The sequence below is a fragment of the Terrapene carolina genome, unplaced genomic scaffold (assembly GCF_002925995.2).
Source record: "Terrapene carolina triunguis isolate 2854851 unplaced genomic scaffold, T_m_triunguis-2.0 Scaffold85, whole genome shotgun sequence".
NCBI classification, from domain to species: domain Eukaryota; kingdom Metazoa; phylum Chordata; order Testudines; family Emydidae; genus Terrapene; species Terrapene triunguis.
In genome coordinates, this window is record NW_020664436.1 from 15,949,677 (window position 1) to 15,963,377 (window position 13,701).

The window sequence follows — 13,701 nt, forward strand, 5'->3', positions numbered from 1 at the left end:
GCCCCTTCCCCGCCCCCTTCCCCGCCCCAACCCCACCCCTTCTCCGCCCCCATTCCAACCCCTTCCCCAAAGTCCCTGCTCCAACTCTGCTCCCTCCTCTGAGCACCCTGCATTCCCCCTCCTCCCTCCCGCTCTGATCTTGGTTGGGGGTTGCTAAGTGCTTCCCTGCTCCCCACTCGCCCTGCAGCCTCTATGCCCTTGCCTGCCCTGCTCCTCCTCACCCTGCAGCCTCTGCACCCCCCCGCCCCTGCAGCCTCTGTGCCCCCTGCTGCCCACTCGCCCTGCAGCCTCTGCGCCCCCTGCCTGCCCCACTCCTGCTGCCTCTGTGACCCCCTGCCCCTGCAGCCTCTGTGCCCCCTGCTCCCCACTCGCCCTGAAGCCTCTGTGCCCCCTGCTCCCCACTCGCCCTGCAGCCTCTGCACCCCCCCCGCCCCTGCAGCCTCTGTGCCCCCTGCTCCCCACACACACACCCCCGCCGCCTGCCCTGCTCCCCCCGCTCACCCGGCAGAGGGAGAAATGCAGGCTCCACGTGGACTCAAACACTTCCGAGCTGCTCTGTGGGGGAGGAGGGAGCGGGGGAGGGGGAGGGACTCTGGCTGCTAGAGTTCCTAGTGGCTGCGAGCGGCTTTCAATCAGGCCAGGCGTCCAATCAGCCGCGCCGCACTCCGCAGGAGGGGAAATCCCGGACATTTCTACTTCATTAGAAATCCCCCCCGGACGGCCATTTAAGGCTGAAAAAGCCGAACATGTCCGGGGAAACCCGGACGGATGGTAACCCTAAACAATACCCACAGTATGCAGTAAGGCATGCACGTTTTTTTAAAAAGTAAAAAAAACTGAATATACTTTCCCTGTGAAACAGATTATGCAAGCAATGCCTACAAACTAAAAAGTTCTGTGAAAGTAGAAGCGTGGTGGCAGGTTTGTTCAGTTTTTGTTTTTCTTAGGAATCCACAATGAATGTGAAACTCAAACATGAATGAGAAAATATCATGAATGCTGAGAATGAGAATCAAAATCCACAATGTGAATGTGGCAATGACAGTTTTATTAAGAATGAGGAAAAGCTAAACTTACTCATTTCTCATGGCATCTTGATATCTGACATGGCCATTGAAGGACTTCACGAAGTAATCAGTGATATTTCAACTTGAAATACACTGCTGCTAGGACAAATTTCCTATTACTCACATGAGAAGTCTGTTTGCAGTGTTGTTGTAGCCATGTTGGTCCCAGGATATTAGAGAGACAAGGTGGGTAAAGTAATATCTTTTATTGGACTAACTTCTGTTGGCGAATGAGACATGCTTGCACAGAGCTCTTCTGCTGGTCTGGGAAAGGTACCTGGGAAAAATACCTTTCCCAGATCCGAAGAAGACAAGCTCTGTGTAGCTCAAAAGCTTGTTTTTCATTAACAGAAGTTGATCCCGCAAAAGATATTACCTCACCTACCTTGTCTTAGTGTAAAGATTGTCATTGGTGCAAACCTAGGGGGCTTTTCCCATGAGGCAAAGGACAGGCTTGTAGCTGATGCTCTCGACTGGGATGCAGTAAAGCTGGGTTCAATTCCCAGCTCTACCACAGACTTCTTGGGCAACCTTGGGTGTGTCACTCAGTCTCCCTCAGTTCCACATCTCAAGATGGGTGTAATGCTATGTACTTCATCTATCTTGTTTGTTTACATTGTTAGTGCTTTAGAGCAAGGACTTCAACTTGGTGTGGTTTTGTACAGGGCCCAACAGCATGGGGCTCCAATCTCAGTGAGCTGCTAAATGCTACTGTTATACAAATATAAATAATAATGGGACACAGAATAAAGTCTGAGGTGCTTCTCACACATATACCATGAGAGACCAACAAAAGCAGGAGTATGTTGAATTAGGGATGTTCAGCTCTCACTCAAATGATTGCTTTTTTGTGATCCATGATTGTTCTTTGCGTACGATATAAAAACATCATGCTATGTGGAGTGGTGTGCTGTAGGAGATAGGAAGCACTTAACAGAAAATTCAGTGTTTGATCAGTGCCTTTTATATTCAGCTCTTGCTGGAGTGTCACTTTGGATATGATTCTTTTTTTTTTTCTTGCCAAACTCCAGCTATGCTTCAGCTGGTTGTGTGCATGCTTCATTTATACATCTGTCTTTTTTTCATTGCATGTTGGTTCCTCCCAAACTTCAGAGCACAGGCAATTTACTGCAAGAAAAAATTTGTATTTACTGCAAGAAGAAGCATAATGTTCCCAGAGGTGATAAACTGTTAATGAAAAAAAATGGTATACTGCATGTTCATAAATTTAGATGCAACCATACACAGAATTCACAAGAGGAGAAAACCAGCAAAACAACACCTGCACCCAGGGCCAGGGTGGCCCATTATTAATAACTCCTTTCCCTAATCAGATAGGCAGTAATTGTGGGAGGGGACGGTTCTCCTCATGTGGCCACAATGGTTATTGTACTTCCCTGATGGTCACATGCCTGTGAAAGTTTCACCTAACTTTGGATATCCTGTTCTCTCCTCCCCCCCGCCCCACAGGAGTTTGCTTGGCTGTGCTCCAAGTGGTGCTTGGGGGAGCGGGAGTGCCCAGCTATGGAAGGGAGACCCGGCTGCCCTCCCCTCCCACTGCACACTGAGGGGACTTGGCTGCAGTGGGCAGATCCCGGGCGCATTGCTGCTGAGGGAGGAGCGACTGGCAGGTTCCCACAACTGCCTCCTTCCCTCCCCTTTTCTGTGCAAACCGTGTCCCTCCCCAGTGAACTGACCACAGCAGCTGCAGCCCCAGTGCAGAAAGGTGCTCTGTAGCCAGCATAAGCCTCCTGCTGCCTGCGCTGGGACTGGTATACAGGCAATATCCGTACAAGTCCCACCCCCCTCCACCTCTACCTGTAGGTTCTTTGCGGGGGGTCATGGCCACCTTCCTTTTCTTTATGTTCAGATGGGAGAACGAGTGCCAAAACTTCTTTCTGTTGTAAACAGAGTCATGGCATAGAAAAAGTTGAGAATATCTGCTGTAGGAGGTGTTTCAGTTCTTTTTTTTAACCTGTTGTACCCTGGGATATGATTTGATTTAAGGGTTTCCTAAGAGGTGGCCTTTGTGTGATGCAAAGCCTGAGGCTACAGACCCTCCCATTTGAGGGAAATAGAAATTACAAGATAATCCCAGGGTTTGTTGGGTTTTTTTGGGGCGGGGGGGTTAAAGTAACCCTCCGACCAGGGCCGGCTCCAGGCACCAACCGATCAAGCACGTGCTTGGGGCGGCACCTTGGAAGGAGCAGCCAATCTTGGGGTGGCGGGGGGTGCTCGGGGTTTTTTGTTTTTTTGGTTCGGTGGGGCGGTGCTCAAGGTTTTTTGTTTGTTTGTTTTTGTTTCAGCGGTGCAGCACTGGAGGGGGCAGGGGCTTCAGCGGCGCGGTGCTGGAGGGGTGGGGGCTTCGGTGGCGCAGCGCTTGGGGTTTGGGCGGCACAGTGCAGCGTGGCGCTCGGCGGGGGGGGGTTCGGCGGCCCGGCATGGCACTCAGTGGGGGGGGGGGGGTTACGGCGGGGCGGCGCTCTTTTTTTTTGCCTGGGGCGGCAAAAAAGTTAGAGCCGGCCCTGCCTCCGACTCCTGTGCTTGTGATGAGAGCCTGGAAAACTGATGTAAACTTACTGCAAAGGAAGGAACAAGCAGTGGGCTCCACTTGTGCAGGAGGAAATTGGAATGAAGATCCTAAAGACATTTTCTTTCTCTCTCTCTCACTCACACACACACACACACGCTTATTAAAGTGAGTTAAATTTAGTTAAATTTAGGGGTGTCCTGTGCCTAGTGGTGTGAAGAGTGGAAGGAGGGTAGATGGTGGGTGAGGGGGAATTGTGTCACAGGCCTGCCAAAATATTCAAAGGTCAGCTTTCCTCTTAGTTATCGATATTGAGGACAGAAAAGTAAACTTTTTTCTTCCTGGCAATTGCTTCTGTATGGCATTCGATATAAAAGAGGAGTAAAAAGGATCATTGGAATGCATGGCATAACATTTCCATTTCCCTAGTATGTTACTTTGATTTATAATAGCATGATCAACCATTTTCAGTAATTTCAAATGAAGGGGGGGTGGCCTATAAGGAGATAAGAGGTATCCCCAGCTTGAAGGCGGGGGGAGGAGGGGAGGAGGAGGAGGGGGTTAAGTTTGATTTGTCAGGAACTGTATTTCCATTTTGTCATTGGACTGGCTCTCTTGCTTAGTTTGTCCCTCTTTTATCTCATTATTGTGCCCGGCTTTGCATGTGCCGCATGGGTATAATGCATCCTCAGTTCAATAAGGGAAGCTTTGAGCTGTGCACAGTACCATTACAATGTCAACATTCAGAATTACGGATGCTCCATGGGAATATGAGTGTTCTTGACAGATGTGGCTCTACTGGTATGGGGGTGAGGCAGATTTAATTCCAGTGCTTTCCTTGTCAGTCCCTCCTGACCCAGGATCAGATGGCAGGGTCTGTAGGGGAGGTTGGGGGGTGCAATGTTGTGAAGACGCCCGCCCTTTTGAAATTCAGCAGCAGCAGCAGAAACAGGCTCATTTTCTCATTCACTTTGCAGGGAAGAGTGAAACAGGATCCTGTGCTGAGGTGGCCAACAGAATGGGGGTAAGTCATCCTGCAAAGAGGAAATAATGTGGGCATGAAATAAAGAGCTATTTTACAGGGTTACAGAAAACAAGTTGTAAAAGAAGAAAAAATAAATCCCTCCAGTGTCTCCATGGAGCTTCCTTATTTTGAATGTTGACTTTTTAAAAACACGGCTCTAGCCACACTTTAAAACTGGGGGTTTTCAAAAGAGCAGCTAATGGAAGTCACACTGCTAAGCTTTTGACAGTCAGTTTGAGAATACACCATTTGGCATTTTGATTTACTGTGACATAGGATTGGTCCTATTTTATTATTTCATAGTCCTCAGATACCCACAATAAAATAGATATACGCTTTGAATTTATTTTTTATTAGTTTCTGGTGGAAGTTATTGTTTTCATGTATATTTTCTTTACTGATGTCTCTCAAGGTAGGACTTTCAATCGGTGGCAAGTGATCAAAGACTTAGTTCCAAACTGAAAGACTTCTTAACGTCCTGCATCCACCAGAACACCAGCATGACCGTGATGAGGGAATACCGTGCTGTTGGAGGTGCAGGGCAAAATTTTCAAAAGTGTCTTAGGAGCCTAAGTAACATTGACTTTCAATGGGACTTAAGTGTGGTCTCTGCAACGTTTTTCTGACATAGCTGTGTCAGTTAGGAGTGTGAAAAAATTACATTCCCAACTGAGGTAACTATGCCAGCAAAAGCCTTAGTGTAGCCTCAGACTGGCCAAAATGTCCTTTTGCCATTGCTTATTTTAGTCTAGCCTCATTCTCAGAAACAGATGAACCCTTTTGGCTGAAATTTTCCAGTAAAATTCATCCTGAGGCAGACATGTGGCATGAGAAATCTCAGCCCAAACAATTAAAGTTTGGAAAAGTTATAATCAACTGAAAACAAGGTTTTATAATAGGAAGTGTTGGGCAGCCTTAATAAAAGGTGGTGCTGCCAGCCTTGCCTATAAGTATTTTCAGTCTGATTTCCTTTTATTTTTTTCATCCTGCAGTTTCCCATACTCTTGCCGATACACTCACTGTGCCTCTTATCATCCCTCACCCAAGCGTACCATCTAAGCCTTCATCTCACCCTGTTATGTAGCTTAGTGGTCCCCAAGTCCTATGTAATCTTCCCTTTTCTCCTGCCTACGCTGATACTCCAGGCCCTCTCTGACTCCTCTTCCTCTCTCAACTGACAAGCTTCCTTTCCTGTGTAAATAGCCTGGTGAATGCTGCTGACATCAAGTGAAAATGCTTTCTCGTGCAGCTGCTAAGGCATCCAGTTGTAGAGTCAGTGCTTCCAGAGAGTATGGGTCCATCCCCTGCCCACATGGTGCCTTGTGAGCACCTAGGGCCTTAGCATCCCCAGAAATTCCATGCCCTTTGGTGTCCAAACATAAGGGACCCAGATAATGCCCTCTACTCTGTTCCATGGGACAGCTACGAATGCTCTGGACTGGGGAGTATCTGCCTCCCAAGTTCCTGACTCCTCCCGTGGGAGTAGTGAGACATGGGTTCCATACCACACAGTGTGGGAGAAGTAAGAATGGTGCTGAAGGTCCAAGGCTCCTAGTTCCCTGCCTGACCAAGGTCTCAGTGAGGAGGAACCTGGCTGGGTCCTTCTTCACCAACCCCCTAGTGCAACTGCTGATGCTCTGAGCTGAGATATCTGTACTTCCTGAGAGAGTGAGGTGATCACTGGGCTCAGCTCCATTTGAGGCACTGGGAGCCTAGCATAGAATTCTGTGACGAGACAGACGCTATGACAGGAACAGTACAAATTCAGCCTTGTGGGTCTGAATGCCCATATCTTTGAACCTGTATTTCTTTCTTCTGTGAGTTCTTACCATACAGTGTTTTCTTTCTATTTGTTGCTGTGTGGCTCAAACAGCAGGGTTTACCTGTGGTTTCGGGGTGGTTTTGTTTCTATTGACTGTACTCTGCATGTTTCCCTCACCTGCCTAATAACAAAGAGATCTTGGACCACTAGTTTTCTAGCCTTTTGCTGTTGACGTTGTGATAGACTGTTTGGATGGAAGTCAAGCTAGGTTAAGAAACCGGGTAATTGACAATGTATTACTTTATATTGATTTGTGTCTCCTGTGTATTTTTTCAAGGATAGAAGCAGCAGAATAATTTTTCTGTGTGATTTATTTCTCTCTTCAGTGTATTGCATGCATTTTCCTACTTGTGACACTAAGGCAAGTCCATGTGTTTCTTCATAGTTTCCATTTTATGTATGTAGTAGCCATGGAGCCAAAACAAAATGTTGACACTCCATAAAATATGTGACAGGCTGATCTGAGCAGTGATAGATCCAGCATGAGACTCTTCTTGCTACAGTCAAGTTCAAATATCTGTCTTGCATCGTTTATTTAAAAACAGAAATGACTATAAAAATGTCATGCCCTTTTAAGGCCCGTAAGCCCATGGTAAGAAATAAAAGCCCAGCTTCATATATTGTTCAGGCTGAGAGAACATGAGAAACTCCCAGGGCCCACATTTATGGTAGTGACCAGTGATTTTGTATGCCCAACTTTAGACACCTTAACCCTAAATTTCAGAGATGCCAAGTACCCATATCATCCATTAACTTCTCCTGGGGTGCCGAGAACTTGTGAAAATCAGAACCAAATTGGGCACCCAAAATCAGTGACCATTCTTTGGCCCAGATTTTCCTCCAGCCTTATCCCTTCCACAATCCCGTTGCCACAGGTTTACAGAATATTATATGCTCCTCAGGGAATCAGCAGCCTGCTACCAACATGGATCATCAACATTTCTGTGCCTGATGATCAGAGGGTTACTTGGGTTTACAGTTTGTGTAAAGGAAAAATATAATATGTGAACAGAAAAATTAGCCATTACTTGCGGTATGTGAAGTAAAAGATTGTTGTAGATATTTCATAGAGGTGGTTGGGGGAATTTTCCATTGAAATTATTTTTGATGGAACATTTTTCACTGGAAAACGTTTATTTTTGCCACACACACACAAAAAAATCAATTTTTCTGATGGAACATTGAAATGTTTATTTTGTTTATTTCAGGTTGTCCTGAATCATAATATTTCTATTTGTCAGACCAAATTGAAACTTTTAGTTTCAGACTAGTTTCCTGTTAATCTGCATTTTCCTCAGCTCCTGCAGTCCATTATAGACATATAATCCAGCCGGGAACTCCTCCCCATAGAGAAGATCTGGTATATGAACAAATACAGCTTCCATGAGGCATCACAGCAACTCAGGGGAGCACAGATCAATGTTAAACTGAAAGGAAACATTTCAATCCAGGAATGTCAAAACATTTCACATCGATCAGGGATGTCTAAATGAAACATTTCAACATTTCCAAAACAAAATTTTTCAGAACTTTCTTTCTGCTGGTGGAGAAAGGAGGACATTTTCACTTTTTGATGTGATTTCGGATGAAAACAAATTTTCAAACATTGAAATTTCCTGCGGGACAGAAATTCCAATTTGCAACTGACTCTAACATTTCATTTGTGTTGCTTTGTAATTTTTGACTAATGTACTTAGTAGATTGTCTTCAATAATGTGTACTTGCCGATAATTAAGCTAACTAGCTGAAGGTGGTTGTGCTGCTGAAATTGGCTGACACTCTAGGTCTGCTTCATCCCTGATATAAATCAATTGACTTCAATGGGGTTAACACCAGGAGTGAATTAGGGTCAATATCTTATGCTAGTGTGTTCTGAGATTTGGACAAAAACTGTCTATTTTTCTCTTTTAGGGAGGGTGCAATTAGGTATGTATAACAAAATAGTAACCACACCAGTCTTTCAGGATATGGATTAGCGTACAGGCCTCTGACAAAAATGTGAGATCATTCCATCAGTTGAGTACAAAGACATGGTAGGTGAGTGTGGGAGTGAAAGAAGTGGAGTTATTGGGAGAATAAATGAATGAATGTGTGAGAATGAATGAGTCAGCGAATGTGGGTGAATTACGAAACAATGAGTGTGAGAATAATTGGATGGGTGGGGAAGGAAGGAGGAGAGAGTGAAGGAATAGGAGGGAAAGTGGGATGGGAAAGGGAGGAGCAAGATACCAGGAACAAAGCAAGCCAAAGGGAGAAAGTGAAAAGCCAACACAGAGATAACTGAAGAAAAAAAATCTAGAATTACCGCAGAAAGAGCGGCAGCTAGTAAAAAGTAGGGCTTCCTCAGTGGGTGTGAGAGAGGGTAGACAGGTGAGGGGGAGAAAAATGAGGAATTGAGGGGGAAGAGGGAGGGCAGGGTTGTGGGTGGGGACCAGAGGAAAGTGGGGAGGGCAAGAGGGATAGGGAGAGACAAGCAGAAGGGAGAGGAAGAATGGCCATCTGTCTAAAGCACTGGATCGGAGATCTGGGGTCTGTTCCTGGCTCTGCCACTGACTTCCGTGAGCTCATGGGCAAATCCCTTAGTTTCCCTGTGCCCTAGGTTCCCCGTTGTAAAGTGGGGACAATACCACAACAGTGTTCTAAAATCAGTCCATGAATGTTCCCGAGAGGCTCGGTTACTATTGTGATGGGGTCAGGAAGGTACCTACTGAGATAGAAAACAATAAAATGGGAGAAAATTAGAGAGCAGTGAAATGTCATTAAGAGAAAAAGGAGAGAGAAAAATAGCAGGAAATTATGCAACCACTTTTTCTTCAAACTTCACCACCCAGCAGCCTCCATGCTCAACTCCACCAAGCTGCACCACTACAGAGGACTGCTACCAAGCAGCACCAGCCCCCAGCCACCTTATTTGAGCTGAAACCCACAAAACGGTTGAAAAATTAACCCAGGACCAAACCCTTTACACTCAAAGCATGATGAAATATGATAGGTTAGGGGATGATGTTTGGCTGTTTTGTGGACCTTGGACTGAAATAATTAGAGAGGCAAACTAGTTTGAAGGCATTCATTCACACCATAGTCCTGTAATTTTCTAAGGATTATCCCATGCTATCCAAAGCCCTCCGAAATCTATCTCTAATGTTATTTGCATTGTTGTTATAATCATATCGGTCCCAGAATATTAGAGAGACAAGGTAGGTGAGGTAATACCTTTCATCACCAGAAGCTAGTCCAATAAAAGATATTGCCTCACTAATGTTTAATCTTTAATGTTATGTTTGTTGGGGATATTAACATGTATAAATATTTGTATGAAATTATGTTGATAAATGAAAACAAATAGGAATTTAGCTTCATTTGCATGTAGGAGGTCAGGTTCCTATGTACCCATATGCTGATGAAAACTTGTCCATGAATTTTAGGATGTTTCAGGAGTTTTACAAAAGAATCCAATTCTTCATAATAGTAACCTATAAAAATAGCAAATGCCTGTCCATGGAAAAATCAGTGTATCTAATTCCTTTTACTAATCCTTCTATTATATTTGTAATTGCATAACAATGTTGAATTTTTTAATACAGAAGAGGGCTATTTTCATTTACAAAGAAAACACAATCTTATTGTACCAGTGGTTTTACTGACAATGTAATAAGTCTTTCCTTAAGAAGTAATATGCCTGTCTTCTAAATCATGTGAGGATAAAAATTATTTTTCCCAACCTGTTCAACAATCTTTTTTTTAATAGAGTCATTTGCTAAATGAACAGCCTTCCCTCAAATAATAAGGAAGAAAAAAACCCATGGAAAAATTAAAAAACAAAACATCCTTTCCACTAATTTCTGTTGTACAGTCATTATCTACAGTGTCATCAGAACCAGCAATGCATAGCTTTATACTCAGGAAATTTTCTTTAGATGATGACTGGTGCTAAGAGATTACTAAATTGTATGATAGAAATAAAATTGGATTTTCAAACTGTGTACTCCATTGAAAGTTGCATTTGAAAACAATTTATTCCCATCAGGTTTCATTATTATGAAATAGTTTTACAACTTTAAATACAATTTCAATGTTCTGATGTTCTGATGACTTGTCATAACTTTGAAGTTTTAAGAACAATCATTAGCAAGTCAAGAAATTTAAAATTAACATTATCCTTAACCATAAAAAAATGTATGGAAAAGCATAGGCAAGGTCACTTCCGACATCCTGTGCTCATTCCTTCTCACCTCCTGAAATCAGTTAAGATACCGTGCACAAAACTGTGGCGTCTGACCTATCACCTATATAATATAGCTACATTTACCACAGTAGGCTAGTAAGCATTTTTATCCCTATTTTACAGATAGGGAAAATGAGAAACAGGAAGCCTCAGTGACTGTGTGGCAGTCAGTGTGGTTTAGTTGATTAGGCATTGGATCAAGGTGAAGTAATTTTCAATCCCTTGATTTAAAAAAAAATGTTTGATTTAAATCAGGCTGAGACGTAAATCTAATATGAAAATTTGTGTTATTGTTATTTTAGATTAAAACTTATAATGAATAAATTATAAATTCCATTCCTGTTCACTTCTGGTAGGGTATCTTCTTTGAATTTTACAAAACTGCTGTAGGCAAAACAGAGCATTGGAAATTAAGATCCAATTCTTACAGACATTTAAGCAAATATGTAACTTTATTCACATGAATAAAACCCATTAATTTCAGTGAATCTACTTGTACTTATGCATTTGAAGCATCGGGGCTACAATTGTATTTTTATTAAAACTTAGAGGCATAAAATCTTTGTCATTTCACAACAATACCACTTCACTAGCAATAAAAAGTTATTTAGATTTTCAGTACATTAACTAAATAATTGTGAACTCTTATACACATGGGCCAACATTTGCAAAAATAGTAGCCTAAAGTTAGACTCCTAAACTCCATGATTAAGCACGTAAAGATGGGATTTTTCAAAAGCATGTGAGTAATTTAAGATTAGAAATCCAACTGGCTTCAAACTGCAAACCCCTATGGAGAAACATAATGTAGAAGCATTTCAGCATTCTTGACTTGTGCAATATATCAGAAGCTGGTTTTGGCTGCAAATATAGTACAGACTATTTGCTGAGCAATTTTGTGTTTGAGTTTGTGATGTTCTCACAGTAAGGATGTTAATCAGGCCGTGGACATGTCTCTTTCAGCATAGATGAGCATTTAAGTATGAAACTTCTTGGTAGAAAAATACAAAATCTGAAGTGTTGCTAACAATTAGGAAATTAGTTTTTAAAAAGTGCAAAACATCCACTTTATTAATTTAAGACTATAAAATGTGAAGAAAGTAAAGAATTAGCAATGTAAAAAATCATGATATAAATAAAAAATGGTTTTTTTAAATCAATATATTTATCCGCCCTACATTTGACTGAGATACAGGAGACCTGGTATCTAATACTGTATGTAATTCTGTTTTATAACATGAATGAGACTGTATTCATTGTTGTGGTCCTACTTTTGGAATCTTAGGGTTTTGTGACTTTACAGTCAAACTGTCTTAAACTGGATTAAGAAGCCAAAACTATTGATTGTTTCTGAAACTGAAAAGACACACCATTGCCGCCTCCCATGCCCTCATATGGCAGGTAGCCCTGAGAAGACATTAGAATCACAGAATATAGTATGGGAGCAGGGGAAGTTTTCAAGTATTACCTCTAAAATTGGGTGCCTGTGTCAATATTCAGGCTTGTAAGCACTGACGTCTGCATCTAACTTCAGGCATCTATGTTTAGAAAGTTGGGCCAGTAGTGATTTCAGAGTTAGTGAAGGCTCTCAAAATGTAAGGCACTTCTCAAGCCAAACACACAAATATATTGTTTATGTATCTTAAGGTCTCAATTGTGTGACAGTTATGTCTGTTGGTAATAACTTAACTGATAAGAGTAATCTCTTTGACTTCAATTGACTACCCCTTTGTATAAGTATATAGCTGTGTTGCACAATCTAGCCATAAGGGTAGACTGGTGTCATAAATGTCAAATTTTCAGATTCAAATTTCTCCCAGGATTGGGTGGGGTAAGTTATGGTGTTTCACTTCAGGTCTTTTCTAACGTATAGAGCAGGTGGAAAAATAGGTCAAAATTTTTGCAAAAATTTCATCCTGTTATTGCACTGAAATTTCAAAATCTTTTTTTGCAAAATTTTCTACTGTGGATCATAGTTTCAAGGTCAGAAAGGACCATTGCAATCATCTAGTCTGACCTCAGGCCATAGAACTGCCCCAAAATAATTCCTAAATCATATCTTTTACAAAACCATCCAGCCTTGATTTTAAAATTGTCAGTGATGGAGAATCCACCATGATCGTTGTTAAATTGTTCCAATGGTTAGTTACTCTTGCCGTTAAGTTTACACCTTATTTCCAGTCTGACTTTGTCAATCTCAACTCTGAGCCATTGGATCGTGTTATACTTTTCTCTGTGAAATTGAAGAGCCCGTTACTAAATACTTATTCCCTATGTAGATAATTATAGTCTGTAATCAAGTCATCCTTTAATTTTCTCTTTGATAGGCTAAACAGATGAAGCTCCTTGAGTTTTTATCGATGTAAGGCATTTTTCTAATCCTTTAATCATTCTCATGGGTCTTCTCTGAACCCTCTCCAATTTATCAACATCCTTCTTGAATTATGGCCACCAGAACTGGACACAGTATTCCAGTAGCAGTTGTGGTAGTGCCAAGTATAGAGGTAAAACAACCTCTCTACTCCTACAATTCCCCTGTTTATGCATCACAGGATCACATTAGCTCTTTTGACCATAGTGTCACACTGAGGGTGCACGTTCAGTTGATTATCCATCACAACCCCCAAATCTCTTTCAAGTCACTGCTTCCCAGGATAGATTCCCCCATCCTGTAAGTATGGCCTACATTCTTTGTTCCTAGACATATACATTTACATTTAACTGTATTAAAACTCATATTGTTTGCGTGCTCCCAGTTTACCAAGAGATCCAGATTGCTCTGAATCAGTGACCTGTCCTCCTCACTATTTACCACTCCCCCAATTTTTGTATCATCTTCAAACTTTTATCAGTGATGACAGTGATAATTCATTGGTTACAAGTTGGGTGAGGCAAACTGATTAAGATAAAATAAGAACCTGAACCTTTGCTCAGAATTAGAAATGAACCCAATCCAACTTTTTTTTTTTAAGACTGAAAACACTGACATACTTTTCTTTTTAATGCAATTATACTTCGTAGTTCCAGTTGGGC

At 42.2% G+C, this 13,701-nt stretch overlaps 1 protein-coding gene across 2 annotated transcripts in view; it reads left to right on the plus strand.

Annotated features, from left to right (window-relative positions):
* PLD5 (phospholipase D family member 5) overlaps nt 1–13,701 on the plus strand; it is a 259,269-nt gene that overhangs the window by 177,541 nt on the left and 68,027 nt on the right. Inside the window, exons 5-6 of one of the 2 annotated variants that reach the window (XM_024210268.2) lie at nt 4,575–4,621; nt 4,680. The exons of the other annotated variant lie outside the window; for it this stretch is intronic. Coding sequence (XP_024066036.1) covers nt 4,575–4,621; nt 4,680 — 48 coding nt within the window. The remainder of the gene's footprint in view (nt 1–4,574; nt 4,622–4,679; nt 4,681–13,701) is intronic. 2 annotated transcript variants of the gene reach the window in all.